Source organism: Diceros bicornis, chromosome 2, assembly GCF_020826845.1.
Source record: "Diceros bicornis minor isolate mBicDic1 chromosome 2, mDicBic1.mat.cur, whole genome shotgun sequence".
NCBI classification, from domain to species: Eukaryota; Metazoa; Chordata; class Mammalia; order Perissodactyla; family Rhinocerotidae; genus Diceros; species Diceros bicornis.
This window is the reverse complement of record NC_080741.1, coordinates 11,312,913-11,325,550: the sequence shown is the minus strand read 5'-3', so window position 1 is coordinate 11,325,550 and position 12,638 is coordinate 11,312,913. Positions and strand designations below refer to the sequence as shown.

General features: G+C 40.4%; 1 protein-coding gene across 3 annotated transcripts in view; it reads right to left on the bottom strand.

The window, feature by feature from the left end:
- The window catches only part of ATR (ATR serine/threonine kinase), a 103,048-nt gene extending 92,732 nt beyond the window's left edge, over window positions 1-10,316 (bottom strand). For 2 of the 3 annotated variants that reach the window (XM_058551646.1, XM_058551657.1), the window contains exon 1: window positions 10,177-10,316. In XM_058551646.1, the coding sequence (XP_058407629.1) occupies window positions 10,177-10,235 (59 nt within the window). In that variant the 5' untranslated portion in view covers window positions 10,236-10,316. The remainder of the gene's footprint in view (window positions 1-10,176) is intronic. The other variant, XM_058551636.1, reaches the window with a different exon arrangement.
- Window positions 10,317-12,638: the final 2,322 nt, after the last annotated feature.

Sequence of the window (12,638 nt, the reverse complement as noted above, 5' to 3'; positions counted from 1 at the left end):
AACCTACAATGAAGATTTAAGAGCCATATCATCCAATTACAATATATGATCTTATATTTGATTCTAATTCAAAAATAAAAACCATTAAGAAATTGTATATGGGGCTGGCCCCATGGCTTAGCGGTTAAGTGCGCGCGCTCCGCTGCTGGCGGCCCAGGTTCAGATCCCGGGCGTGCACTGAGGCACTGCTTCTACGGCCATGCTCAGGCCACATCCCACATACAGCAACTAGAGGGATGTGCAACTATGACATACAACTATCTACTGGGGCTTTGGGGGAAAAAAAATAAATAAATAAAATTAAAAAAAAAGAAACTGTGTATGACAACTGAGAAAATTTGAACACAGACTAGATATTTGATGTTATTAACAAATTATTTTTTGGTGTGATAATGGTATTGTGGTATGTTTAAAGTCTTTATCCTTTCCAGATAAATACTTATATTTAGGGATGAAACAATGTCTGGAATTTGCTTCAAAGTAATTTGAGTTGAGAGCACGAGGGCCACAAATTGATAATTGTTGGGTGAAATGGGAAATCAATATAGCATTTTCTCTTTTTTTGTTTGAAATTTTCCACAATAAAATTTTAGGGAAAAATACATACATTGAATCTTATGACTAATCAAGAAAAGGTAATATTAAGAGGAGATATAATAATTAAGCAGAGAAATGGTATCCTAGAATCCTGAATGAATTCAACTTGAGCTCCATATTCTGGTGTAAACCACCACGGAACAGAATATAAGAACACAGCAGAAAGTCTGTTCCACCACATAGGATGAGGAATCATAGTCATTCATGTAACCAACAAACATTTATTGAGTACATATAATGTGCCCCATAATACATTAGAAGCTACTGTTGGGAAGGTGAAAGACACAGCTTAGTTGGGGAGACTGGTAAGCCAATCTAGCCTTCTATCCAGGGTGGATTATGAGGCCATTCACCAAAACAGTTAACACAGGAGGAAGCAAAGGTTTGGGGAGGAAAAAAAACGAGTTTTAGAAATACTGAGTTTAAAGTCTCAAGGGAACAAGTGGGATGTCAAAAAGATTGTTGGAATTACAGTTCTAGACCTCAAGAACTATCTAGCCTAGAGATATAAATTAAGTATCATTATATAATAATACCTATCAAACAAGGTTAAACACATTGTATTATTTCACATTTCATAAGCAATAAGATACAGATATTAATCCTTAATTTGCATATGAGGAGAATGATGCTCATAGAGATTATATAAGCTACCATTACTAGAGCTAGTAGTAGTAGAAGCCTTGGATGCGAATGCAAATGCAATAAACAATAAGAAAGCCAAAGAGAGAACCCTAAGTTAAGGTTAAAGGAGCCATGAAGGAAAAAGGGAAAGAGGGTCAGAGAAACAGAAAGAAAAACCATGAGAGATATGTTCTAGAAACTAAGGAGGTTAGAATTTCAAGGCGGGAGCAGTCAACAGGATCAAATAAAGGTAGTTTGTTAAAATGTCCTTTGGATATACATTTTTTTATTATGTTGAAATATGCTTAACAAAATTTAACATGTTAACTATTTTTAAGTGTACAGTTCTGTTGCATAAGTACATTCACATTATTCTATACCATCACTACCATCTCTCTCCAGAACTTATTCAACTTCCCAAACTGAAACTGTACTCATTAAACAATAACTCCCCATTTCCCCTTCCCCCCATCCCTGGCAACCACCATTCCACTATCTTTCTCTATGAATTTGACTACTTATGTCATATAAGTTGAATCTTTTATTTGTCCTTTTGTGACTGACTTATTTCACTTAGCACAATGTCTTCATAATTTGTCCATGTTGCAGCATGTGTCAGAATCTCTTTAAGGCTGAATAATCCATTGTATGTATATACCACATTTTGTTTATCCATTCTTCCCTCCAAAGATACATGGGTTGCTTTCACCTTTTGGCTACTGTGAATAATGTTCCTATAACACTGGTGTACAAATATATGTTCCAGTTCCTTTCAATTATTTTGGGTGTATTCCTAGGAGTGGAATTGCTGGATCATATGGTAATTCTACGTTTAATTTTTTGAGGAACTCCCATATCGTTTTCCACAATGGCCGTACCATTTTATATCCTCAACAGCAATGTACAAAGGTTCCAATTTCTCCTTCTCCTCATCAACACTTGTTATTTTCTGTTCTTTTTTTAATAGCAGCCATTCTCATGGGCGTGCAGTTGCATCTCACTCTGGTTTCGATTTGCATTTCCCTAATGATTAGTGATGTTGAACATCTTTTCATGTGCTTTTTGACCATTTGTCTTTCTTCTTTGGAGAAATGTCTATTCAAGTCCTTTCTCTGTTTATAAATCAAGTTGTTTTTTGTTACTGACTTGTAGTTAATATTACATTCTGGATATTAACTCTTATCAGATATATGATTTGCAAACATTTTCTCTCATTCCACAGGTTGTCTTTTCACTCTGTTGACATAGTCCTTTGATGCACAAAATTCTTAATGTTGATGAAGTCTAATTTATCTATTTTTTCATTTGTTGTCATGCTTTTGGTGTCATATCCAAGAAATCACTTCCAAATCCAATGTCATGAAACTTTTCCCCTATGTTCTCTTCTAAGAGTTTATAGTTTTAGCTCTTACATTTAGGTCTTTGATCCATTTTGAGTTAATTTTTTTTATGTCCTATGCATTTTAAAGTTTTAGTGTATAGGTGAAGGCAGAAGCCAGATTGCCAGGGGTTGAAAAGCAAATGAAATGTGAATATTGAGAATGCATGCTCTTTCTAAAGCTTCAACCATGAAATGAAGAGAAGAATTGAGATTAGTGGTAAGTAAAGGAATATATGAGGTCAAAAGGGTTTCATTTTGTTTTTTTCCCTTAGGATGGAGAGACTCAGCAACTGATACTTGAAACTTGGCTTTCCTTCCTGGGACCACGCACAAGTGAAGAGATAATCCTTGGATAGGAGAATTATCATCCAGGTGATAATTATGAATGCACATTCATTAACATAAGAGGAAAGGATGAATATGGATGCTAATAATTTAATAAATTCAAAAGGCAAATAAAAACAAAAGGCAAATAAAATTCAAAAGGCAAATAAATTCAAAAAGCAAATAATATGGTTACTACTTTTGTACAAAAGTAGCCATATTATGACAAGATCTCTTGCTTCAAGGAATTCAGGTCAGTTGCTGAGGAGAGGAGAGGATTAAAAAATAATTTTAAGCAAGTGTCATATACACCCAAAGCAGGAAATAATTAACTGCCTAGAGGATTCATGGAAGGCTGTGTATAAATGATTAGCTCAGTCCATCACTTCTAGTGACAAAACAGCAGAGGATGGAGTAGGTAACCTGGTTATTTAAAAAGAATGAAATTATATATTTCATATAAGTAACATAAATCTACATAGCACTGTAAATTGCATATATATTTTGCCACTTACTATCTCAAACAATGCTAAAAGAATGCTAAAAGAAAAAATGAGAATATCAATTGTTTTCTTGATTATTCAATCACAAAGTCCAATCCTAATTGATTAGATACAGAATTCATGGCATTTACAGCTAATAAGTGCCATGACAGAACTGGTCTTGGTACCTAGAAATTAAAAAAAAAAACTTTTGTTGAATGAACGAATGGTTCATAAGAATCTTCCTGAATCTTGTGGCTCCTCCCTTCAGACAGTTAATGTATAACCTTCTGGATCTATGGAGTATTCACTTATTCTCTGCCACCGGATCATAAGCTCCTAGAGATGAGACACTGTTTTCTTTCTCTATGTATCCCCCACAGCACCACTAGACCTTAAGCTCCTACAGGAGAGAAAATGTGTTTTACTTCTCTTTGCATTCCCTATACCACCCAGAATGTGTCTTGCTTGACAGGAAAACCACTAAGTTACTGAAATTAACAAATATTTACAAGTAATATAAGCCCTAGGTATATAGAATCAAAGAACAAGTAATATTGGTATGTGAAAGCAAAAAAACTTGGTGCTATTTATCTTATTATTTAAACTAGCACTGGCCAAAATAAATATAACGCAAGTCACATGTGTAATTTTAAATTTTGTAGTAGCCATATTAAGAATGTAAAAAGGAACAGGTAATTTTAATCATAACAATATATCTAAAATATTATTTGAACATGTTACCAATACAAAAATTATTTTTTATTTTTATGCCAGTAACATTGGTTTATAACATTGTATAAATTTCAGGTGTACATCATTATACTTCTATTTCTGCACATATTAAATCATGTTCACATGTTCACCACCCAAATACTAATTACAATCCATCACCACACACATGTGCCTAATTATCCCATTAGCCCTCCTCCCTCCCCGCTTCCCCTCTGGTAACCACAAATCCAATCTCTGTCTCTCTGTTTGTTCGTTGTTGTTTTTACCTACTACTTAATGAGTGAGATCATACGGTATTTGACCTTCTCCCTCTGACTTATTTCACTTTGCATAATACCCTCAATGTCCATCCATGTTGTCACAAATGGCTGGATTTCATCGTTTCTTATGGCTGAGTAGTATTCCATTGTGTATATATACCACATCTCCTTCATCCATTCGTCCCTTGATGGGCACTTAGGTTGCTTCCAAGTCTTGGCTATTGTGAATAATGCTGCAATGAACACAGGAGTGCATGTATCTTTACACATCGGTGTTTTCATGTTCTTTGGATAAACAGCCAGCAGTGGAATAGCTGGATCATATGGTAGTTCTAGCCTTAATTTTTTGAGGAATCTCCATACTGTTTTCCATAGTGGCTGCACCAGTTTGCACTCACAACAGCAGTGTATGAGAGTTCCCTTCTCTCCACATCCTCTCCAACACTTGTTGTTTCCTGTCTTGCTAATATTAGCCATTCTGATGGGCGTGAAGTGATATCTCATTGCAGCTTTGATTTGCATTTCCCTGATAGTTAATGATGTTGAACATCTTTTCATGTGCCTGTTGGCCATCTGTATATCTTCTTTGGAGAAATGTCTGTTCAGGTCTTTTGCCTATTTTTTAATCGGGTTGTTAGTTTCTTTGTTGTTGAGATGTATGAGTTCTTTATATATTTTGGAGATTAACCCCTTATCAGATATATGGTTTGCAAATATCTTCTCGATATAAAAATTATTAACGAGATCATTCACTTTGTTTTGTACAAAGTCTTTGAAAACCACTGTGTATCTTACATTTACAGCACATCTCAATTTAGATTAGCCACATGTGAAATGGTCAATGGCCACATATGGCTAATGGCTACCATATTATAGGACGTCGCAGATTTAAATATAACAAAAAATTTTTAAAGTCTTAAACTACAAGGTAACATAAATTGTTTTAGACAAAGTCAGGAGATTTTGTCATAAACCAAGTGTAATTTGGCAAGTGTCATTTAAAAATGTGAATGAGGAGGTGTGTGGCGGAGGGGAACCAGGATGGTGGGTAGTGGTCAGAGTTTCCTATAAAGTTTAATTTTGTATAAAGATAACGCATTCATATGTTGTCTAATCTTTAAAAATCAGTTTTTTAAAAAAGTCAATTGATTATCATTCATTAGATGTACTATCAGAATAAAGAAACTCATGGGACAGTGAGCATTTCTTATTTTGCAACTTCTACCTTGGAACTGAGCTAAGAGGGTATACTTTTTCAAAAGTATACTGGAATATTTGAGTGGAAATTTAAGTATCACATTGAAGCTTGGATACATTTAGCAAACACTTAAGCACCTCCTCTGGGGCAAGCATCAAACAGCAGGATAACCAAGATGCCATGATCTGCCCTAAAAGAATTTGTAGATTAAAGGACAAAAAAGTAAAAAGTAACAAGTAATTTTAACACAGCATAGTTAAGCATTAATAGAGCCAAGATAGGACACAAGAGGGACACTCAGCCCTGAGCAGGGTCTATCAGTCAAGGCTCCCTGGAGAAGGTGATACAAAGCTGAGTCCCTACAGGTAAAATAAAGGAAAGAAGGAGGGTATTCCAAGCAGAGGAAACACCACGTGCAAAGGCTCAGGAACAAGCACCAGCCAAAGAACATAGGATGCTCTAGAAACTGTTAAGAGGCTGTATGTGGCTAAAGAAGAGGGAGGCAGGGGCCGGCCCAGTGGCGCAAGCAGTTAAGTGCGGGCGCTCCGGTGCGGCGGCCCGGGATTCGCCGGTTCAGATCCCGGGCGTGTACCAACGCACCGCTTGTCAAGCCATGCTGTGGCAGCCTCCCATATAAAATGGAGGAAGATGGGCACAGATGTTAGCCCAGGGCCAGTCTTCCTCAGCACAAAAAGAGAAGGATTGGCAGATGTTTGAAGGATTGGCAGATGTTAGCACAGGGCTGATCTCCTCACAAAAAACAAAGAAGAGGGAGGCGGTAATTGGAGATGAAGCTGAAGAAGGAAGAAGATAAGGTCAAAGCTCAAAGGACCAACTAAGAAGTTTGGATTTTGTACTGAAGGCAATGAGACACTGAAAGTTTCTAAGCAAGGGAGTGAAGATTAAACATGTTTTTAAAACATCAATTCAATTATGTTATTTCCCTGTTTAAAACATTCCAATGGCTTCCCATTACACTTAAAATCTAACTCCTATTCCAGCCTGCAAGGTGCTAAAGGATCTGGCCCGTACCTACTCCTCCATCCTTAACTAATACCATTTCCCTCTTTGTTCTCTATGTTCCAGGCTTCTTCCTATTCTTTAATTTAAAGCAGGCTCATTCCCACCTAGGGAACCTTTGTACTTCCTACTCCATCTGGAGCACTTCTCCCAGCTTCACATGACCAGCTTCTTCTCACCATCCAAATCTCCTCTAGTGGTTAACGTTGCTGCTCCCCAGTCCCTCATCTCCCTCCCACTGTCCCATTTAATATTTTAATAGCAATATCACTATCTGAAAATATCTTGTGATTACAAAGCAATTTTAAACAGGAAGGTCAGAGAAGGCTTCTCCAAAATGACATCTGAATGGAACCAGCCAGCGTTCAGAGAGAAGAAATAGCAGGTGCAAAAGGTTGAATGACCTTGGTGTATATGAAAAATAAGGCCAATGCCATTGGAGTAGAGTGAGTAAGGGAGGGATACAAGGCCACGAGGTCAGAGGCAGGCACAGGCTAGATTATGCAGGACCTTAGAGACCTTGGTAAGGAGTTTGGATTTTATTCCAAGTGTGCTGAAAAGCCAAAGGAAGGTTTTGAGCAGGGGAGGAATGTTATATAATCTACAATATGCTTTATAGTTGTAAAAATCACTTTGCTGCTAAATGGGAAATCTGTAGTAAGTGGGTAAAAATGGAAATGGAGAGATCAGCTGAGAGGTTACTGTAATAGTCCAGATCAGAAATTATGGTGATAGCAGTAGAGATGGTGAGAAGTGTATTTTTTTGTGTGCATGTGAGGAAGATCAGCCCTGAGCTAACATCCGTTGCCAATCCTCCTCTTTTTGCTGAGGAAAAGATTGATCCTTGGCTAACAACCGTGTCCATCTTCCTCTACTTTACATGAGACGTCGCCACAGCATGGCTTGACAAGTGATGCATCGGTCCGCGCCCAGAATCCTGGCCTGTGAACCCCGGGCTGCCAAAGCAGAGCACGAGAACCTAACCTTTAGGCCACTGGGCCAGCCCCCAGAAGAGTATTTTAAAGGTAGGGTTGACAGGACTTGTTGATGGATTGAGGGATAAGAGAAAGAATCAGGGCTAACTCCTATGCTTTTGGTTGGTACATATACAATAACCTGGGGAAGGAACAGGTTTAAGGACAGTAAATCAGGAGTCCTGCTTTGGATATGTTAATTTTCATTTCCAGGTGTAGATGTTAAGTAAGCAACCTAACATATATCTCTGGGCTAGAGATAGAAATTTGGGAGTTATCAGCATATTGATGATATTTAAAGCACTGGGACTAAAGTTACTTAGGAAGAGAGTGAAGATGAAAAGAGGACCAAGGAAATAGCCCCAAAGCACTTAGAGAGTCAAGAATGATTCCCAGACTTCTGGTTTGGAAAAATGAGTGAACATGGTATCATTTACTGAGATATCCCTACCTCAGTGAATGAGAAGAATTAAAAAAAAAAAAAGCTTGGGGAGACTTGGATATGTGGAGAATTTGTACTGGATATGCTGAATCTCAACTGCACATATAACACCCAGGTAAAATTGCTAGTATATAGTTCTCTATAGTGCTACAGGAGATAGATATGGTTTGGAGAAACACACTTGGAGTCGTCAAACAGCAGATGGTAGGTGAAGGCAGGAGAGTGGATGAGATCACCCAGAAAGACTTTGCAGAGAAAAGAGTGCTAACAGCAAACAACAGAGGAGCAAAATTTAGCCCTGAGAGACAGAGGAAGAGGAGCACACACATTAGAACAGTGACATTTCGCTTTTTTCCGAAATCTAATTGTCGTAGTCAATTAAGGAAAAAAAATTGGGGAGAAGAGGCCTTGATGGTATGACTCTGAAGTCTAGCTCCGATAACTGTTGTCTCTCTGACTTTGATTCCTCAATCTCTGTGACTCAGTTTCTTAACAAATAGTGATAATATTTGCTTCATTCTATATCATGAAGCTACCGTGATATTGAACAAGCTTGAATGAAGCAGTTGCAATGAAAAAGTCATGACAATTAAAAACTAGTATTAGACATTTCTCTTTGGATCAGTTTTTCTATTCTTTCTCTTAGAATGGCTACAAATGAATGAAATGAAAGGTAACACAAGCTCTATTATGAAAGAGACTGTAAATAAATCCAAGATGCTATTATTTTTATTAACAAGTCTCACAGAGGAAGAGAGAATAGGGAAGAGAAGTATTAATCAGTTAATTCTACATGAAAGCAAAGTAGGGAAAACACACTGAGCTTCATGCTGAGCTTGAATAACGAAATGTGTCCATCAACTAACTAAAATGAGCACTTGTATTCATCTTTTAGAAAGCTAGATGTTACCCGACTAAACGTTAACGCAAAGTGTGCTTGCAACATGCATGCAAAGAAAAATTCACACACACACAGAGGATGATTCAGTTAAGACAAGCATGGTCTTTTCATTTAGCCCCTTATTTACGTAATTGAGGAAGACTAAACGTCCTTGTATGGCCAACAAGTGGAGGTGAACACAACTGCACCGCGAGTAGAAAGGCAATTAAATATCCCAGGGGCTTAACCACCGTTTTGACTTCGTTTGTGCTAAGTTTTCCAACAGTTTAAGAAACTGGAAAGCAGCTATTCCAATGGGTAGTTCCAGTGCAGTGGTGGTACAAGCCCACTTATTTCTTGTTCACAGTGGGTTACAATATTAAAAAAACAAACAAAACCCCTGCCTTCTAGTCTCGAGGCCTGTTTGAGGGACGGCCGCGTGGATTAAAGGGGACAGGAGCCATCAACACTCTCCCCTCTCTTCCGGCAGGACACTGGTTCACAGGATGTTACTCTAGGATTTACAGAAAACAAGCTTTTGCAAGTGAAACAATATTAAATTGTCTTCAGATTTTGGCAACATCCTGTGCACTTTCCATTTTGTGGACGTTGCGGCCGATCCCCGGCTTTTGACTAAAATAACGGATTGGCGACCGGGTGATCAATACCGAAGGGGTCCCATCTTCAGAACGGCCTATGGTTTCACCTCGAAAATAGAAACTACCTTTTCGAGCAACTGGCCTGCCTTACACAAAATCAGAACCAGCGATTTTTTCTGTTAAGGGCAGTTTGGGTCAAAACATAAAGCTAAAAACCCAATTCCTCCACGAGCGCTCCTAAAGACTAGAAACTGGGGAATGTCTACGGGTCAAGTCCCTCATCTAAAAGGAGAGAGGCTTTCGAGAAGCGAGTGAGTGGAGTCAAGTGACCAGAAAAGCGGTCGAAGGGACACTTCCCCCCAGCTGCAGAGGGCAGCCCCGGCTGGGGACGAGCGCCCTCGCGCCGCTGAGGTAAAGTGCGGCCGGCAGACGCCTCCCTCCCCTCGGCCTGGCTTCCCGCAGGTCCTTGGAGGCGCCCCGCGTCACCTGAACCGCCCCTCTGAGGGGAAGCGCTCCGGTCCGCCGCGGAGCATCTCCACAGGGGCCGGGGCGGAGGGGATCGGAGCCCGGACGCGCGCGGCAGGGGACGGAGAGCACGTGAAACGCCGGCCGGGCCGGCGGGGAAGGACCTGGGATCCAGGACTGCCGGGCTCGCCCTACCTGCCCAGCTCCCGCAGGGCGGGGATCATGGACGCCAGCTCCAGGCCATGCTCGCCCATGCTGAGGACGCGCGGCACTCGTCAACGACGCCGATGCGGACTGCCGGCGTCTCCACAGCTACTCCGGTGGGAAGCCGCGGCGCCCGACGGGAACTCGCGGGGTCCAAAACTCCTCCCGGAAGCCGCCGCCGGCCCCGCTCTGGAGGCGGTATTTCGTTTCCGCGTAGGACCCGGGGGAGGCCGGGAGGCAGAAAGGGGCGGGGCGAGCCGGTGGCGCGCGCTGCGGCCACCTTTCCCTGCGCGGGTTCCGGGTTAGCTCGGCGCGCTGGGGGGGCGGGGTTCGCCGAGCTTGGGTTTTAGCGGCTGCGCTCCGTGCCTCCTAGCCTAGAAGGCTCAGCGAAGCGAGTCCCGCGGATCTCGGGGAGAAAGGGGCTTGGCGGGCCCCAGCCCAGACTCGGTCGCATCACAGGTGTGAGAACTGAGACGATTCAGCGAGTCAAGGCCACCACTAGATGCCGGGTCTCCCCACGGCGTAAGGCCCTCAGGTTCCTCATTTTCCTACCGCTCTCCTGGCATCCTTGCTGAGAGATGCGGGGCAGCAGGTGGGATCCTCCCTGTCCTTTCTGTTTCAGCAGCTTTTTTCAACTTGAAGTCACTCTTCGGTTTCCTTGAGGATTCTCCTAACCTTTAATATTTCAAAAGGGATTGAATTGTATTTATGTGTGTCTCATCAGATCAGCAGCAGTACACTGAATGTCACCGTTACGGGCGTCTACCACCGACGATTTAATTTTTAAAGTAAATCAATGCATTGTGGCTGTAGACGTTTTCTAGCTCAGCCCAATTTGCTTATTCGAAAGATGGCCATCATAAGAGACTGTTAACGTGTAAAAATTATGTATTTAATCAGGCAAAGCCGTGCAGTGTGCTTACCTTTGTTCTTTGGCACGTGAGGAGAATTGTGGATGCAGTATCTAAAAAAATCAAAGTGATGGAATGACAGCCAAATATGCGCCTGCCTCAGGGATTTGGCATTTGCTGTGTACCCTCTACCTTGACCTTGAACACCCCTCTCCCATCGCCCCTCTTCAGACGTTTGCTGAAATGTCACCGGAGAGCCTCCTGTAGACCTGCACACACGCTCACACTGTGTTTTCCCCTCTATCCTGCTTTATTTTTCTTCATAGCACTTGGAAGCAAGCGATGTATTACATACTATTTTATCGACTGTCTCCTCCAATTAGAATGTAAGCTCCTTGAGAGCAGGATCTTTTTTGTTTTTTTCACTGCTTAGATACCCAGGACCTAGAACAGTGCCTGGCACATAGTTGGTGTTCAGTAAATATCTGTTAAGTAGTTGAATGCCAAGGTGGAAAGAACGTAAGATTAGGAGTTAGAGGGCCTGCGCAAGTTCTCATTCCATCTGCTAGAAACGATATTACCTCGGGAAAGTTACTTAACCTCTCGGACTTCGCTTTTTCATCTATAAAATGAGATTGATGATATCTGCCTCACATGATTATGGTAAAGATTAGAATACCATTTCTTAGTTAAGATGAATGAAATATACAACACATGCCAACAAGGATGAATCCTGAAAACGATATTGAGTGAAAAAAGCAAATTGCAAAGGGATACATAATATTGTTATATAACTTACATACCATTTTAAAACCACAAAATAAGACTTTGTGTGTTATGTATACATTCATATACGATAAAAGTATAAAAACATGGTTGGGAAGGATGTACATCAACGCCAGGAGAGTTGTACCTCTGAAAAGAGAGAGAAGGAAATGAAATGATGAGGTTTCAACATATCTGTGAGGGTTTTCTTTTAATAGGATCTGAATTAATCATGACAAATTTAACATTTGTTATATTTGGGTGAATGTCATATTACTATTTTTATCTGTATGGTTAAGATATCCCAAAATGTATAAAAAATAAATATGCTTTTTAAAGCTTAAGTTAGACAACACATGTGAAAAACAATTTATCAACTAAAAAGTAACAAATGTTAGGTATTATTTTTAGATCATATGAAGAAAGATTGTAAAAATTACAATGTTATATGGGAGGCAATAGCGGAATAGCATTGTAATTCTAAAACACAGTGTAAACCCCTAAATGTTAGAAACAATAGAGCTTTGCGAATCCAGTTTAATTCAAAAAGTGATTTTTGTGCAAGGTATTGTGTTAGGTACTTCTATGACACAAAAATGAGTAAGACAGTTTCAAATAGTATACAATCTGGATGTAGAAAGGGTATGATAAGAACCCAGAAAATTAAAAGCAAAGCAACATCTATGAATGCCATAAGAGAGATATGAACAGCATGCACTGGAAAAATAGAGGAGGCGGCTGGCCCTGTGGCCTAGTGGTTAAGTTCTGTGCGCTCCGCTTTGGTGGCCTGGGCGTGGACCTACACCACTTGCCAGTGGCTGGGCTGTGGCTATGACC